Below are 13590 nucleotides of genomic sequence, written 5' to 3'. Positions count from 1 at the left end.
AACAGTAGCAGCCTACGAAAAGCCCAATATAATGGTAGTAAAACAAAAGTAATTATTTTACTTTATTAACAGATTTCGGGTACCCTCAAAACTCTATAACAGATAACTTTGGACAACGTAGATTTTTTTTCAATGTGCAATTACTTTTTACAAGTTGAATGTGCGATCTAACATATTAGGTAGTCTTTATGATGTATAATATTAATACATCAAGGATGCTCACAATGTAGTTTTGTTTAGGGTGAGGGTTAACATTGTAGTTAAGGCTGTATGTCTCAAATCTACAGCCTTAGTCTAAAATATCACCAGAAACAAGTATGTTTTACAATTGTCACGCTGTAATATAAATGTATATTATTTGGACATATTTGATCATTTAATTTACAGCCTCGTGCAGGCATTATTTTAATAGACAATATATTCAGTTCTGCTTAGTTGTCCAATTATGTAGAAAAATGTACTTTAGTGGTTTGTGACCAACAAATATTGTCAAGACAAAGACAAAAGTACATGAAGACACACTGCATGTATAGCCACAAAAATGGCAGCATGGGTGACAAAAGATAAGCTAACAAAAACAATTTATAAAGACAACAATACAAACAAGTTTATAAAGTAAGCAGCAATCTTTATTAAAATAATGGTCAGTGTAATTGATAGTTGATCCAAACCTATATATATATATATTTGATCAATGTGCTAGAATATAAAATATTAAGATTTCGATCTATGTCGTTCAAATTATATCTGGAGTAACAAAGTACGTCATTTCTGGAACACATTATCTTCCAATTCTTATAAGTTATTGCTATTTTAAGTTAACTCATAATATAGTCTTCAATGAAATACCTGGCTCCTTAAAAGCTCCACTGTATGTATATGTTGAGTGCTGCAGTAAATGCTGACCTTTAAATACACAAGAGAGCAGCAAAATCACACAAAATGTAAAAGATCCACACGGGGCTGAACCAATACGAAGTAGCTATGGCTACGGTTTTGTGTACTTATGGCGCCCTCTGCTGTATTTGTATTGTGAACACACACAGTAACATGAATACATGTGTTCCAAGAAACTGAGAAGGCTTGACTGGGATAATTAGACATTTCTTAACATTTTAATAAAATCTAAAGAATCATGTCTTCAGTTTACCTCCTTATTATTTACAGTTTAACAAATCAAACAAATTAGTATTAACATGTATTTACTGTACATTGTCAAAGCAAACTCGGAGACACTTCATTTACAGATTTGCCTTTTACAATTACGTTTATATGCAAAAACAGCAGTGGTGTGTCACAGTATTCCTTAAGTAACAAATCCTGGTGATTTTACAAAAATTGTATTGGGGGGGAATGTCCTGGAGCAGAAAACATGACAAGGTCATAAAGGTTATTTACATTTTGTTAACAGTAAAATAATAATGCAATAATTAATTATACGTTCCAAATGGGACATTTATTGTTTCACATTATCATGTACAATAATTAGCCCACGGTATTTAAATTATCTTTTGTCAGAAAATTAAACCTTACATGAACATAAAGCCAAATTAGGTTTTGCAGTCACAAAAAAGAATTAGTAGCAAATAACGTATTTATAAGGTTGCAAGACATGAAAAAGAAGTTGAACCTTGCTGCCTGCCTAAAATGGAAAGATTTTATTCCTGAAAAAGTACACTACTTTTTCTCTAATTTCTTTGGTTTTCAGTCCATAGATGATTGGATTTAATGTTGGAGGGAAAATTAAAGTTGACATTCCAATGAATCTCCTTAAATGTGGTGAAAAACCTTTGATCCTGTATGATATGATAGTAAAAAGACCAAGACACTCCAAAAGGAGGAAAACTGTCAAATGTGTAGCACAGGTCTGCAGAGCTCTGGCTTTTGTGTCGGCTCTCTTGGATCTGAAGCATGCAACAAGGATCTGGAGATATGTGTACAAAATTGTCCCATTAGCCAACAGTTGTGTAAGAGCAACTATAAAGAGCCCATAAATATTATTGATGGTTGTGTCGGCACAGACCAGAGTTAGAAGAGAGGGGTTATCACAGTAGGGGTTGTGCAATACAGATCGACAGTGTGGTAAACGCAAAAGCAGACCAAAAAGGACAGTTATCAAAACTAGTGAACTCATCCACACTAATGTGATTATTCCCATAATGTGAGCATTCGTCATAACTGTTTTGTATTTCAAAGGGCAACATATGGCAATATATCTATCATATGCCATTGCAGTCAGACTGAAAATTGTACCTATTGCATAGATGTGGATAAAGAAAGCTTGGACAACACAAGCCGAGTATTGCATTGTCCTGTTGTTAGTGAGTATGCCCTTAATGACCAGAGGGAAGAAAGCTGTGGATCCTATGAGATCGCTGATAGAAAGGTTCAGCAATATTAGATACATGGGCTGATGCAGAGATTTGCTCAGTACAATGGTAAGTATTAGAAGAAGGTTGCAGAAAAGTATGATCATGTAGCTCAGAGTTGCAAAAAGAAATGCAGGAAAGACGTATTCAGAGGAGATATTTAAGCGTTCTAGCACCAAAACATTGGATGTATTATCGTGGATGTTCATTTTGATGCCCTTCCTGCCTAGAAAATGAAAAAGCCTTCATTGTTAATAATGTCATTATTGTTAGTAGCATAACAACTATGTACACATGAACGATTTAGCCCGAACATGTGAGAATGAATAACACAAGAAATGCATACAGAGATAATGTGGTAAAAGTCATATTTTAGCAAATTCAATAACTTACCAAATTATATGTCCACGCAACTTCACTCCTCTATGGGCTCAGATACATTTTGTTAATCATGACACATTACCAAATACTGTGCATGAATAACAAGTTATAGTGATTTGGATTCACAGCTTTGCACCAACACTTTAGAACCAAAATAGACAGAGAGGAGACAAATCGAACATTCATTCTGTCTCTGAACAAATACGAAACATGTAGTGAGCACTATACTAGCAGTGACCAACTGGTAACATCTTCAGAAGGATTAGCATCTTTATAGGAGTGATTTTCTTCTGAACAGAAGACAGTTCCCTGGAGTATGATTCACCATACATGTATTGTTGCATTGTTATGGCAATGACTTATGGACTGGTGCTTTGAAAAAATAATAAATGTATTTGTTGATGAACCACCATCCACACATTAATATAAACTAAATAAAAAAGTGTTTACAGAAGAACTTTCTGTTAAAAAAACAAAACATAATTTAATTGGATTGTAGAATATAAGTTATTTGAATACTTTAAGTTACACAGTTTCCAACCTAGTGTGGTAAAGGCATCATCCTTACTGTTATGTTACAAAAGCTGACCTTGCAGAAAAACACAGTTTGGCTTTTTTGATTGGCCAAACAGCTGGACAAAGAGGCCTACAATGGGCAAGGTTGCACAAATATATAGGGACTCAGACCACTCTTCCATTGTAAAACATAGCTGAACATGAGATTCAAATGTTTTCTGTAACAATTAAATATATGTTGCCACATGTTCTATATGTTGCCACGAAGACAAACGTTTTAAGGAGGAGTTTTAAACCCCAGATATAATATTCAGATTAGGGCGATCGGACGACTATATTGGACATATCAAGTAGGTTGCCTGCAGATATTCTCCGATTTATTTTGCTAATTGATGAATGGCTCCGAACAGCTAGTGAAAGCTGCTGATCAGCAGGCAGATAGAGAGACTGCCGAGAGAAACAGCATGTAAACCTGGCCCATTTTTATATCTACCTCTGTAAAATAAGCATTTATTTTGATATTAGGCAGTGGCGTTTTCTCCTGGAGGCCAAGGGAAGCCAGGCTTCCCCTGTTTTTTCGGATTGTAGTTATAATTGTAATAAATAAATAAAAACACTTCGTTTAGTTTCGGAAATTCTTTGTTGTGTGTTGCTGCCGGCCCGTCTCTCCCCCATTCTCATTGAGTATTTTACAAAGAGTGAAACAGCGCCCCTCCAGATGTTATGGTGAAACAGTATATTGCACTCTCTGTTGCGAGAGGAGGCCAGCCGAAATTTGCTTCCCTTGGTGAAAAAAAATGGAGGGATTGACCAATCAGATGAGGCTCACGTCATGCCCCTGCCAACCTGTGATTGGTCAGGGCCATGCCAAGGGAAGCCAGAGGCGGCTGGCTTCCCTTGCCTCACAATCCAATCAAATCGCATCAACTTAGTGGTGCAGTGACGCGTCCCAAAAAGCGGAAGTAAGCTGCGCTCGGTTTCCCTCGACAAAATAGCAATGGGATTTCTCCACAGGGTTTTGGAAAATAGCTCAAAATAAGGTCAGTGGAAAACGAACCTGTTAGATAAATGCACGTTTTGTTCAGTCGGATAATATCCACATGTCTACCCTACTTTTATAATTTTCAAATCATAAATCTAATCGATAGAAGATAGATAGCGTCACTGCACCACTCTCACCGCCGTTAGAAAGTAGCAAGCAACTGAAGCAAGTGCAATTATGGAGGGTGGAGATTTGGAGTATTTAATCAAAAATAGTTGTACTAAACTTCCGCTGCAGCAGCAACAACAAATACAATCTGATGACAGGCCAATGCCTAAACTGGAGCTGTGTACAGCGAGGAACAAAGGAGCGAACCGGACGTAAAACGTTAAAGGTCTCCTGATTTAGTTTGTGAATGAATGCTTATTAGAGTTTCGGCTGGAGAGTGCGTGCGGACCTGCCGGTCAGATAACAGGCGTGTGTAAGTCCTGCATCTGTATGATACAAATGTGTGTAAAATGATACCGGGCGCTGTAATCACTCATCTGGTTACGTTATTACATTGACCACCACACCCCCCCCCCCCACCCCAAAAGAAAGGACGTATTATTGGCTTCCCCTAATTTTTTCCCCACGCCACGCTACTGATATTAGGTTGGATATTCGACAAACATCAACTCCAAATCAAGTGGCCTCTACTTCCTTAGTTTCATAGACTGCTAGCTGCATAGACGTCGGAACTAGGGGTGCGGGGGGTGCGGCAGCACCCCCTCCCGTCAGCCTCAGGAATCACAGGATTAGCCTACGTTAAAAAAATAAAAATAAAGATTCTGAATTTAAACTCAATTTGTCTGACTTACATGTATTTCTTAATACAGATCTTTTGATGTGATATGCACCCTGCCTGGCTCAATACAGCAGCCTGGCTGACATGGCATAGCTGTTGCTATGCAGACTGCATCTGACAGCTCACTGTGACGTTGGCCTATGTGTAAAAAAAAAAAAAAAAAAGTAGCGGGATTTTTTTTTATGTTTGCTGTGTTCGCGGCTCTCATTTGTTTTTAGCATATGCATAGGCTACATGATTTGAGTTCAACTACGCCAGCTAGAACTAGCCTATGTCTCAAAAACGAATTTCAGATTTTTTTACAAATCCGCCCGACCCAGCTAAACGTCCGAGAGAGACACCTAGAGGCTGTGTGCCAGCAACCGGACAGCAGCAGCAGGCAGCCGAAGGGCCCGGCGGCCCTCGGCCTCGTCCTTCCTCCCCAGCGCCACCACCAGCACCCGGTGCTAGCCAAGAAGAGGCAATATCATGCAAACCACCACAGGATTACAATTTTCCTGCCAAGAAGTTGGGTGAGAACTTCACTCGTTCCTGCAAGGCCGCTTGGTTCAGAGAGTGGCCGTGGCTGGAATACATCGCGGTCAGTGATGGCATTGTGTGTGGTGTGTGCAGGTCAGCTGTCAAGCGCAAGTTGGTCGGGTCAGAACAAGCTGACAGTCCGTTTTTGAAAGATACGGGCTTTTCAAACTGGAGAAAAGCAAAGGAGAAAATCAGAGACCACGAGAAAACACGCATTCATTTAGATGCGACTCAAAGATTGGCTGCATTGAAAACTACGCCAATTAATGCGCTTTTGTCTGAGGCTGCTGCTAAAGAACAAATAACAGCCCGGAAAATGCTGGAGCTCGTTTTCAGCAGCGTGAGATTCCTGGGGCGCCAGGGACTCCCTCTGAGAGGAGCTGCAAATCGGGATGGGGTGTTGTGGCAGCTAGTGGTCGAGAGGGTACGCGCTGATCCTGACCTGCAAAACTGGATGAAGAGGAGGGACAATTGGATGTCGGGCAGCATCCAGAATGAAGTTCTGGAGCTGTTTGCCCATGACATCCAGAGGAAAATCGGAGCCAAAGCATCCGAAAGTCCTTTTTTCGGCTTAACTGCTGATGGGACCACCGACGTCAGTGGAAAAGAACAGTTCTCATGCAGTATACAATTTGCAGATGAAAATCTTGAAGTCCAGAATTTCTTTCTGGGCTTTTACAACGCTCCAGACACAACCGCCGAGATGCTTTTTCTGTGCATTAAAGATGTCCTTGTTCGGCTAAATCTGCCGCTGGAGAAGCTGAAAGGCTACTGTTTTGATGGAGCCAGCAACATGTCAGGGAGGTTCAAGGGAGTGCAGGCAAGATTAAAGGAAACATGTCCTGACTCCTTGTTTGTCCACTGCGCAAACCACTCTCTGGATTTAGTGTTGCAAGAAGTGGCAAAAGAAGTGCACCTTGTTGCCGATACACTGAACTTTGTTCGGGAAGTCACAGTTGTGATTAATGATTCAGCAAAGAGAAAAACGTTATACCAGTCTCTTTTTGGATGTGGAGAAGTGATCAACCTGCTTGCCCTGTGCCCAACTCGGTGGTGCGTCAGAGTTGTGGCACTGTCACGGTTGCTGGCATGCTATGGAGAGATGCTGCAGACATTTAGGACCTTGGAGAGTGACAGGATTGTCAAGGGGGAGACGCGTGCCAAAGTGGCAGGATTGCTCAAAAAGGGCACCACTACGCGCACAGTCTTTGGTTTGTTTGCCTGCGTTACCATGTTTACGCCATGTGAATCCGTGGCTCGGTCACTGCAAGGCACCAAAGTCACAGCCCTTGGATCAATGGAAGCTGCCAAACTTCTTTGCCAGCGACTGAACACACTCAGACAAGATGACACCTTCGCTGACCTTGTGGCCAAGACCAAACAATACACAGAGCGCTACAACTTGAAGCCTCCTCATCCAGTGCGCACCAGCAAGACCCCAGCGCGTTTTCGCCATACAGCGGAGGAGGAGGAACGGGAGTTGGAGAACGAGGGTAAATAAATAGGCCTAAATAAATAAATAAATAATGCCAACAGTATTTTAAAATTAATCATAAAGCTCATCGGTCTGTAATGTTGAAAGAATGCAACAAATACGCACACAGAGCGTGCTCTCCAGCATTTGTGGACAGATTTGATCTATCCATAGAAAACGATATCATAGTTCATAATAATGTACTACATCCATGTACGCTTATTTGCAAAATTAGCCTGCAATTAATAATTCATTACAATGGTATCAACTGACTAAATAACGTATAGGCCTACTTTCATAACAAACCATATTCATAATTTGAATTTAAATTGAAAATTTAAGGTTGACCCACCCAGCTTAAATAGGCAGCCCATATGGAAACTATTTGTTGGTTGTTGTTTAACTGTTATATTTAACTATTAAAGAATATCCAAGCCTGTGGAAGAGGGAATTGTTTGAGGCCCTGGACTTGGTGCGCACAGAGGTGGAGCGGCGCTTTGACCAGGAAGGACTCCGCGTAGCTGCAGGGCGAGAGCAGGCAGTTCTACAGGCGGCCCAAGGGAAACGAGTGGATGTGGGTTCCCTGGAACTGACTTCCTTTTCAAGAGAGCAGCTAAGCCTTGAGCTGGACATCCTGAGCGACGTGTGTAGGGGGCGAGAAGTGAAAACCATTCAGGATGTATTGGCCATTCTGCACACCTTGCAGCCCCAATCCCGCTCCATGCTGTCGGAAGCGGAGAGGCTCATAAAGCTCTGTCTGGCTCTGCCCATTTCTGTCGCGGCATCCGAGCGCTCGTTCTCGGCGTTGCGCAGGTTGAAAACGTGGCTGCGCAATACTATTAAGCAGGAGAGACTCACTCATTTGGCCATTATGAATGCGCATAGCGACCTTCTCGATGAATGCGATGTCTCGACCCTGCTTAAAGAATTTATCAGCAGAACAACGGAGAGAAGGTCTACTTTTGGAACAGTTTAAAAGCCCTTACGAGCGCAAAGTAAACCGTTATTTTTCTGAATGTTCCATTAGGCCTATGTTCGTAAAGGCTGTATTATTCTGTTGATTTTCTGAATGCTGTAGGCCTATGTTATCGCCTATTAGGCTACAGTATGTTCCTTAATAAAGGCTTGATTAATTCATTCATTCATTTTGTTTCATACATTTTCGTAACAATTAAGATGCTGCGTGTGTTTATGTAGCCTATATCTGTTATGTATAGGCCTAGGCTATTAGGCCTACGTGTCGAGTTCGTTAATCATTGATAGTGTGAGTTTCCCCCCCGACCCTCCCAGCAAAAATCCCGCACCCCCCCCCAGAAAATAGTTCCGACGTCCCTGGCTAGCTGTCCGAGGATGGTGAGCTACAAGGTTTCACATAGGGACCATCAATACCTTGTTCAAATGACACAAATGTTATTTATAGTACCTACTTGCTAACTTGCACATATAAGTGAAAATTAAGTGAACACAAATATAATCATTTCTAAGTGGCACAAGTGGCACACTGGACTTATCAGACACACCTATTTTTATTGGATTTGAGTGCTTTGTCTACTTTATGTGAATGTTTTCATAAAAGGGTATATAGGATTGAATAGATCACGGTAACCTACAATGTACTGTAGATGATCACAGTAAGCAACAATGTACTAACTAGAACATCACAGTAGGTTAACAATGTACTGTAGATATTCACAGTAACCAAAAATGTATTGTATAAGATCACAGTAACCAACAATGTACTGTAGAACATCACAGTAACCAACAATGTACTGTAGATATTCACAGTAACCAACAATGTACTGTAGAAGATCACGGTAACCAACAATGTACTGTAGAACATCACAGTAACCAACAATGTACTGTAGAACATCACAGTAACCAACAACGTACTGTAGAACATCACAGTAACCAACAATGTACTGTAGAAGATCACAGTAACCAACAATGTACTGTAGAAGATCACAGTAACCAACAATGTACTGTAGATGATCACAGTAACCAACAATGTACTGTAGAACATCACAGTACAGTAACTAGCAATGTACTGTAGAACATCACAGTAACCAACAATGTACTGTAGATATTCACAGTAACCAACAATGTACTGTAGAACATCACAGTAACCAAAAAAGAAAGAACTAACCGAAAAACCCCATTTATAGCTAAAATATCTTAAATAAACCAATATATTTTTCTTAATATATATAATCTTGATGCAGTGTAATTACTAGTTTGGCTATACTAGATATTTTATATCCTTATTAGATATATATTTGCAGGGGCGGCCTAAGGGTGTGAAAAGTTAGAACGATTCTAAGGGCCCGTGACTGACAGGGGCACAAACAATTTTAGAACATTAAGAAAAAAATGTTTAAGTAACCAATGTGATATCTTTTCATGGGGCCCAAAATCCCTGCCGGCGCCCCTGTATATTTGTAAGACCCTATGTCTGTGCAAACTGGAAGAACTACAAATGTGGTGCTGATTTATACAAAGAATGTGTTTTGGCATTGCACCTTAAATACGCAACACAGAGGAATAAAAATAGACAAAAGTAAGGTAATAATCATCATTTGTATTATTATTGTGGCGGCAGGGTTTTTTATTTACCCAAAAGTCCACAGAAAACATCATAAACCAATCATTTCTAATAACTAGGCCTATAAAAGAGGTCAACAGACAAGACTTCAAAGAAACATGGCATCAACTTAACACTTAGGTGTTAACTCAACAAACTGACCTGCTACAATGAAAACCCAAGGAACCTATATAGTGGCGTGCCCAAACCAAGTTGAAACCAAGGGATAATTAATAGTAACAGAAAACACAAAGGACACGGACAAAACCCAAATCCCCCCTTTAACATGAAAGCAGGTGGTTTGTCCCAATCTGTCCCAATTGGCTCCTTGCAATATTTATGAGTCCTCAGCGCTAGGCCATGCCCTTTGCTGAACCAGGAAGTAAACTCCCCCAATGGACATGGTAATTCAAGAGACAAAGAAAGTAATTAATACAAATAATTTTGTCAGTTAATTTATGTAACCCTAGCCAAAGTTTGACAGTCCGACGTCAGGCCGCTTAGTGAAAAAGCAAGTTAAGCTAACTGTACTCGGCAAGCTTATCAAAATGTCTTACACGTGTAAGGTTTGTAAGTTCAGGACAGGGTCCATTCCTACATGCATTTGGTTGTCTGTATTCAAAGTATTTTCAAATATTGTGTATTATATAAGAATAGTGATAATGTATTTGCCAAACAGTGCCTTTTGTTGTGTCTCGTCAAATGTGTTGGTTATGTTTATGTATTATGTCTGTCATTTCACGTTTAGTAAGGTTTTCATGTTTATTCACGTCATGACAGATGTCTATTGTCATTCATCTTTAGTTAAGTCCCTGTGTTTCATGTCGTGTCTCGTTTTCCATTTCCTGTTTCATTTTCTACTTACCTCTTGTCTTTCATTTCAGGCCCTGTTAGGCCCCCCTTTTTGTGTTTTCCCGCCATCATCAGTGTCTGCCCCGCCCCTGATTGTTTCCACCTATTCCCACTCACCTCATGTTTAAATAGTCCTGTCTCCCCCCTGTCCTGTGTCAGTTCATGTTTGTTCCCACATGTGGTCGTGCCAGGCCTCAGCAAAGAGAGGATAGTTTCCAGTCTTGTCAGGTTTTGTTGTTGTGTTAGTTTAAGTTTATTTCAGAGGGATTTTCTGTTCAATGACATTAAAAAGAAAATGTTTGTTACATTCAAGAATGTGTCTCTGGGTCGTGCATTTGGGTTCTTCAGTTTGTGTCGAGGTCGTGACAGCACGTCTCTAAAATGGCTTCATATTCTTTGTGTTTTCTTATCGACACTGTTTTAAAAATGCAATCTGCAATGCAATATTTTTTTTTTAAACAAGATGTTTATTAATTTTCATTCTTACAAATACTTATAACAACAAAACATTAAAATAAAACAAATGTGAAAAACAGAGACAAAGACAAGACAGGACATCATTACAAAAATTAAATGAAATTGAAATATTAAATATATAATAAAAATAAGAGACATTAAATAAAATGACATTTTACAATAAAATAAAATTGGGCAGTAGCAACATTACCCTAAGAAGTGTACACAGTCAAATCAGTTTAAGAAGTACTTTACCTTTCCATTCAACCAGATCGCTCTCATGGATTTCCATTATTATTCCTTGGCATGTTTGACACATTAACATCGCCCAACAGTTGAGTAAACGGGCCCCAAACCCTATCGTAGGTTTCATTTTTCCTTTTCAGAATATACGTTATCTTCTCCATAGAATAGCAATTACTCATTTCCCTCAGCCATTGGCCCACATGTGGCCTCTGAGTGTTCTTCCATGACAAGGCAATCGAGCGTTTTGCTTGGAGTAAACATGTTTATGAGATTCTTTTTATTCTTTGTTATGACTGGGGTGGAGGGGTAAAGTCCCAAAATAAACAATTTAGGATCAAGAGGTATCTTAACATCTAGCATTTTGTGAGATCTCGCACCAGAAAGTTGCCATCTCTTTGCACTCCCACATGCAGTGCAAAGTGTCCCTTTAGACTGTTCACACTTAATACATATATCTGGAATGTTATTAGATTATTGTAATCTAAACCTAACTCAACTTATTAAAGAGCCTACTCGTATTACACCCCGGTCTCAAACTCTTCTTGACTGGATACTGGCTTCTCATCCTGACAGATTTTCCAAGTCTGGTATCATGTCAGACTGTTTTAGTGACCATTGTGTTGTTTACTGTGTGTGGAAAATTAAAATTCCGAAAGTGCCCCCTAAGTTGATTAGTATCAGACAATATAAAAAACTGAATCTTGACTTATTTTTGAATGATTTACTTGCTATTAACTGGGACAGATTTCAGTTAATACCTTATGTTCAAGATGCATGGGATTTTTTTCTCTCCGAGTTCACAAAAGTAGTAGATAAACATGCACCATGGAAAACTATTAAGGTAAAGGGTAGACATCTCCCCTGGATCAGTCCTGAACTTATTGACCTCTTTAGGAAAAGGGTCAAAGCATGGACAACATACCATCTGACAAGAGACAATGCTGACTGGGAAATATATAGAAAACTGAGAAATCTAAGCAAAACTAAAACTTCTAATGCCAAAGCTATTTACTACAGAGAATGCCTGACTGGTGACTTTAAAAATCCCAAAGAATTCTGGAGAAAAATTAAAACAATTACTAACATCTCTGAAAAACATTCAATTAATCAAATTAATCAAATTAAGCTTGATGGCAATATTCTAAATGATCCACTATCTATTTCCCAGTTCTTCAACAATCATTTCTCGTCTGTCTGCTCCTCGCTTCTCCCTGACAGTCAACCGACTACCAGTTCTCCTGGTAATATGCCACCTTGTACCAGTTCTTTTTCCTTTCGGAAAATACGACCAACTGAAGTGCAGAAAGTAATTTGTGAATTAAAGGTAAGCAGTGGTGCTGGACTTGATGGGGTTGAAAATCGTTTTCTCAAGCTAGCCGCCAATATTATTATGTACCCTCTTACTGATTTATTCAACCTGTCACTTGTCTCCAGCGAACTACCACTTATCTGGAAATATGCACGTATTATTCCTCTTCATAAAAGTGGTGATCAGCTTGATTGCAATAATTACAGGCCTATCTCCATCCTATGCTCTGTTGCCAAAATATTTGAAAAAATCATCTTTAACCAACTTTCACTATACCTTAGTATTAACAACATTCTCACACCCCTTCAATCTGGTTTTAGATCAAATCATTCTACAGCTACTGCCCTACTTAAATTCACAAATGATGTGTTCTCTGCAGCTGATAGAGGGGAGTTAACTGGTGCCATCTTTATTGATCTTACCAAAGCTTTTGATGTTGTTGATCGCTATTTACTACTTGATAAATTATATGCTATTGGACTTTCTAGAAGTGCATTACTTTGGTTTAGCTCATATTTACATAATCGAAAACAGTGTGTTATTTTGAATGGGAAAAGTTCTGATCTCCTTATACAGCATAGTGGAGTACCTCAGGGCTCTACACTTGGACCACTACTTTTCACCATTTATATAAACAATTTGCCCTCCATTTTTCAAAACTGTAATGTTCATCTATATGCAGATGATACCGTTATTTACACATCAAAACCAAATCTCTCTCAAATTCAAGTTTCACTCCAGTCAGATTTCACCCTCCTGCAAGACTGGCTATTCCAGAACAAGTTACTTTTGAACAAAACTAAATCCTTCTCTATGATCTTTGGTACCCGACACAAACTCAAATCTTTGACTGGCTCATGTGATATTTCTTGCAATGATGGTACAATTCTGCATAGAGTTGACAGTTTTAAATATTTAGGGGTATGGCTTGACTCTAACCTTTCATTCAAACCTCATATTGATCATATACTGCATAAAGTAAACTTTGGTCTCGGTACTCTTTACCGCTCTCGGCACTGTTTTACCTTAAAAGTTAGGAAAAAACTTGCTACCCAACTGCT

General features: G+C 39.4%; 2 protein-coding genes across 2 annotated transcripts; one reads left to right on the top strand and one right to left on the bottom strand.

The window, feature by feature from the left end:
- Positions 1 to 1642: 1642 nt before the first annotated feature.
- LOC307026924 (olfactory receptor 52E4-like) lies at positions 1643 to 2578 on the bottom strand (the record flags this gene model as incomplete). The annotated part of the gene is made up of 1 exon (XM_079695082.1): positions 1643 to 2578. One exon carries the CDS (start codon positions 2576 to 2578, stop codon positions 1643 to 1645), a length of 936 nt encoding a protein of 311 aa, XP_079551208.1.
- Positions 2579 to 5930: 3352 nt separating this feature from the next.
- Positions 5931 to 8064, top strand: LOC307026923 (zinc finger MYM-type protein 1-like; the record flags this gene model as incomplete). Its single annotated transcript, XM_079695081.1, has 2 exons — positions 5931 to 7107; positions 7514 to 8064. The coding sequence occupies 2 exons, from the start codon at positions 5931 to 5933 to the stop codon at positions 8062 to 8064; spliced, it is 1728 nt and encodes a 575-aa protein (XP_079551207.1).
- Between the last annotated feature and the right edge of the window lie 5526 nt (positions 8065 to 13590).

This window comes from Notothenia rossii, assembly GCF_949606895.1.
Source record: "Notothenia rossii genome assembly, contig: scaffold_232, whole genome shotgun sequence".
In the NCBI taxonomy this organism is placed as follows: domain Eukaryota; kingdom Metazoa; phylum Chordata; class Actinopteri; order Perciformes; family Nototheniidae; genus Notothenia; species Notothenia rossii.
The sequence above is the reverse complement of the archived record's forward strand: the minus strand, read 5'-3'. Positions and strand labels throughout refer to the sequence as shown.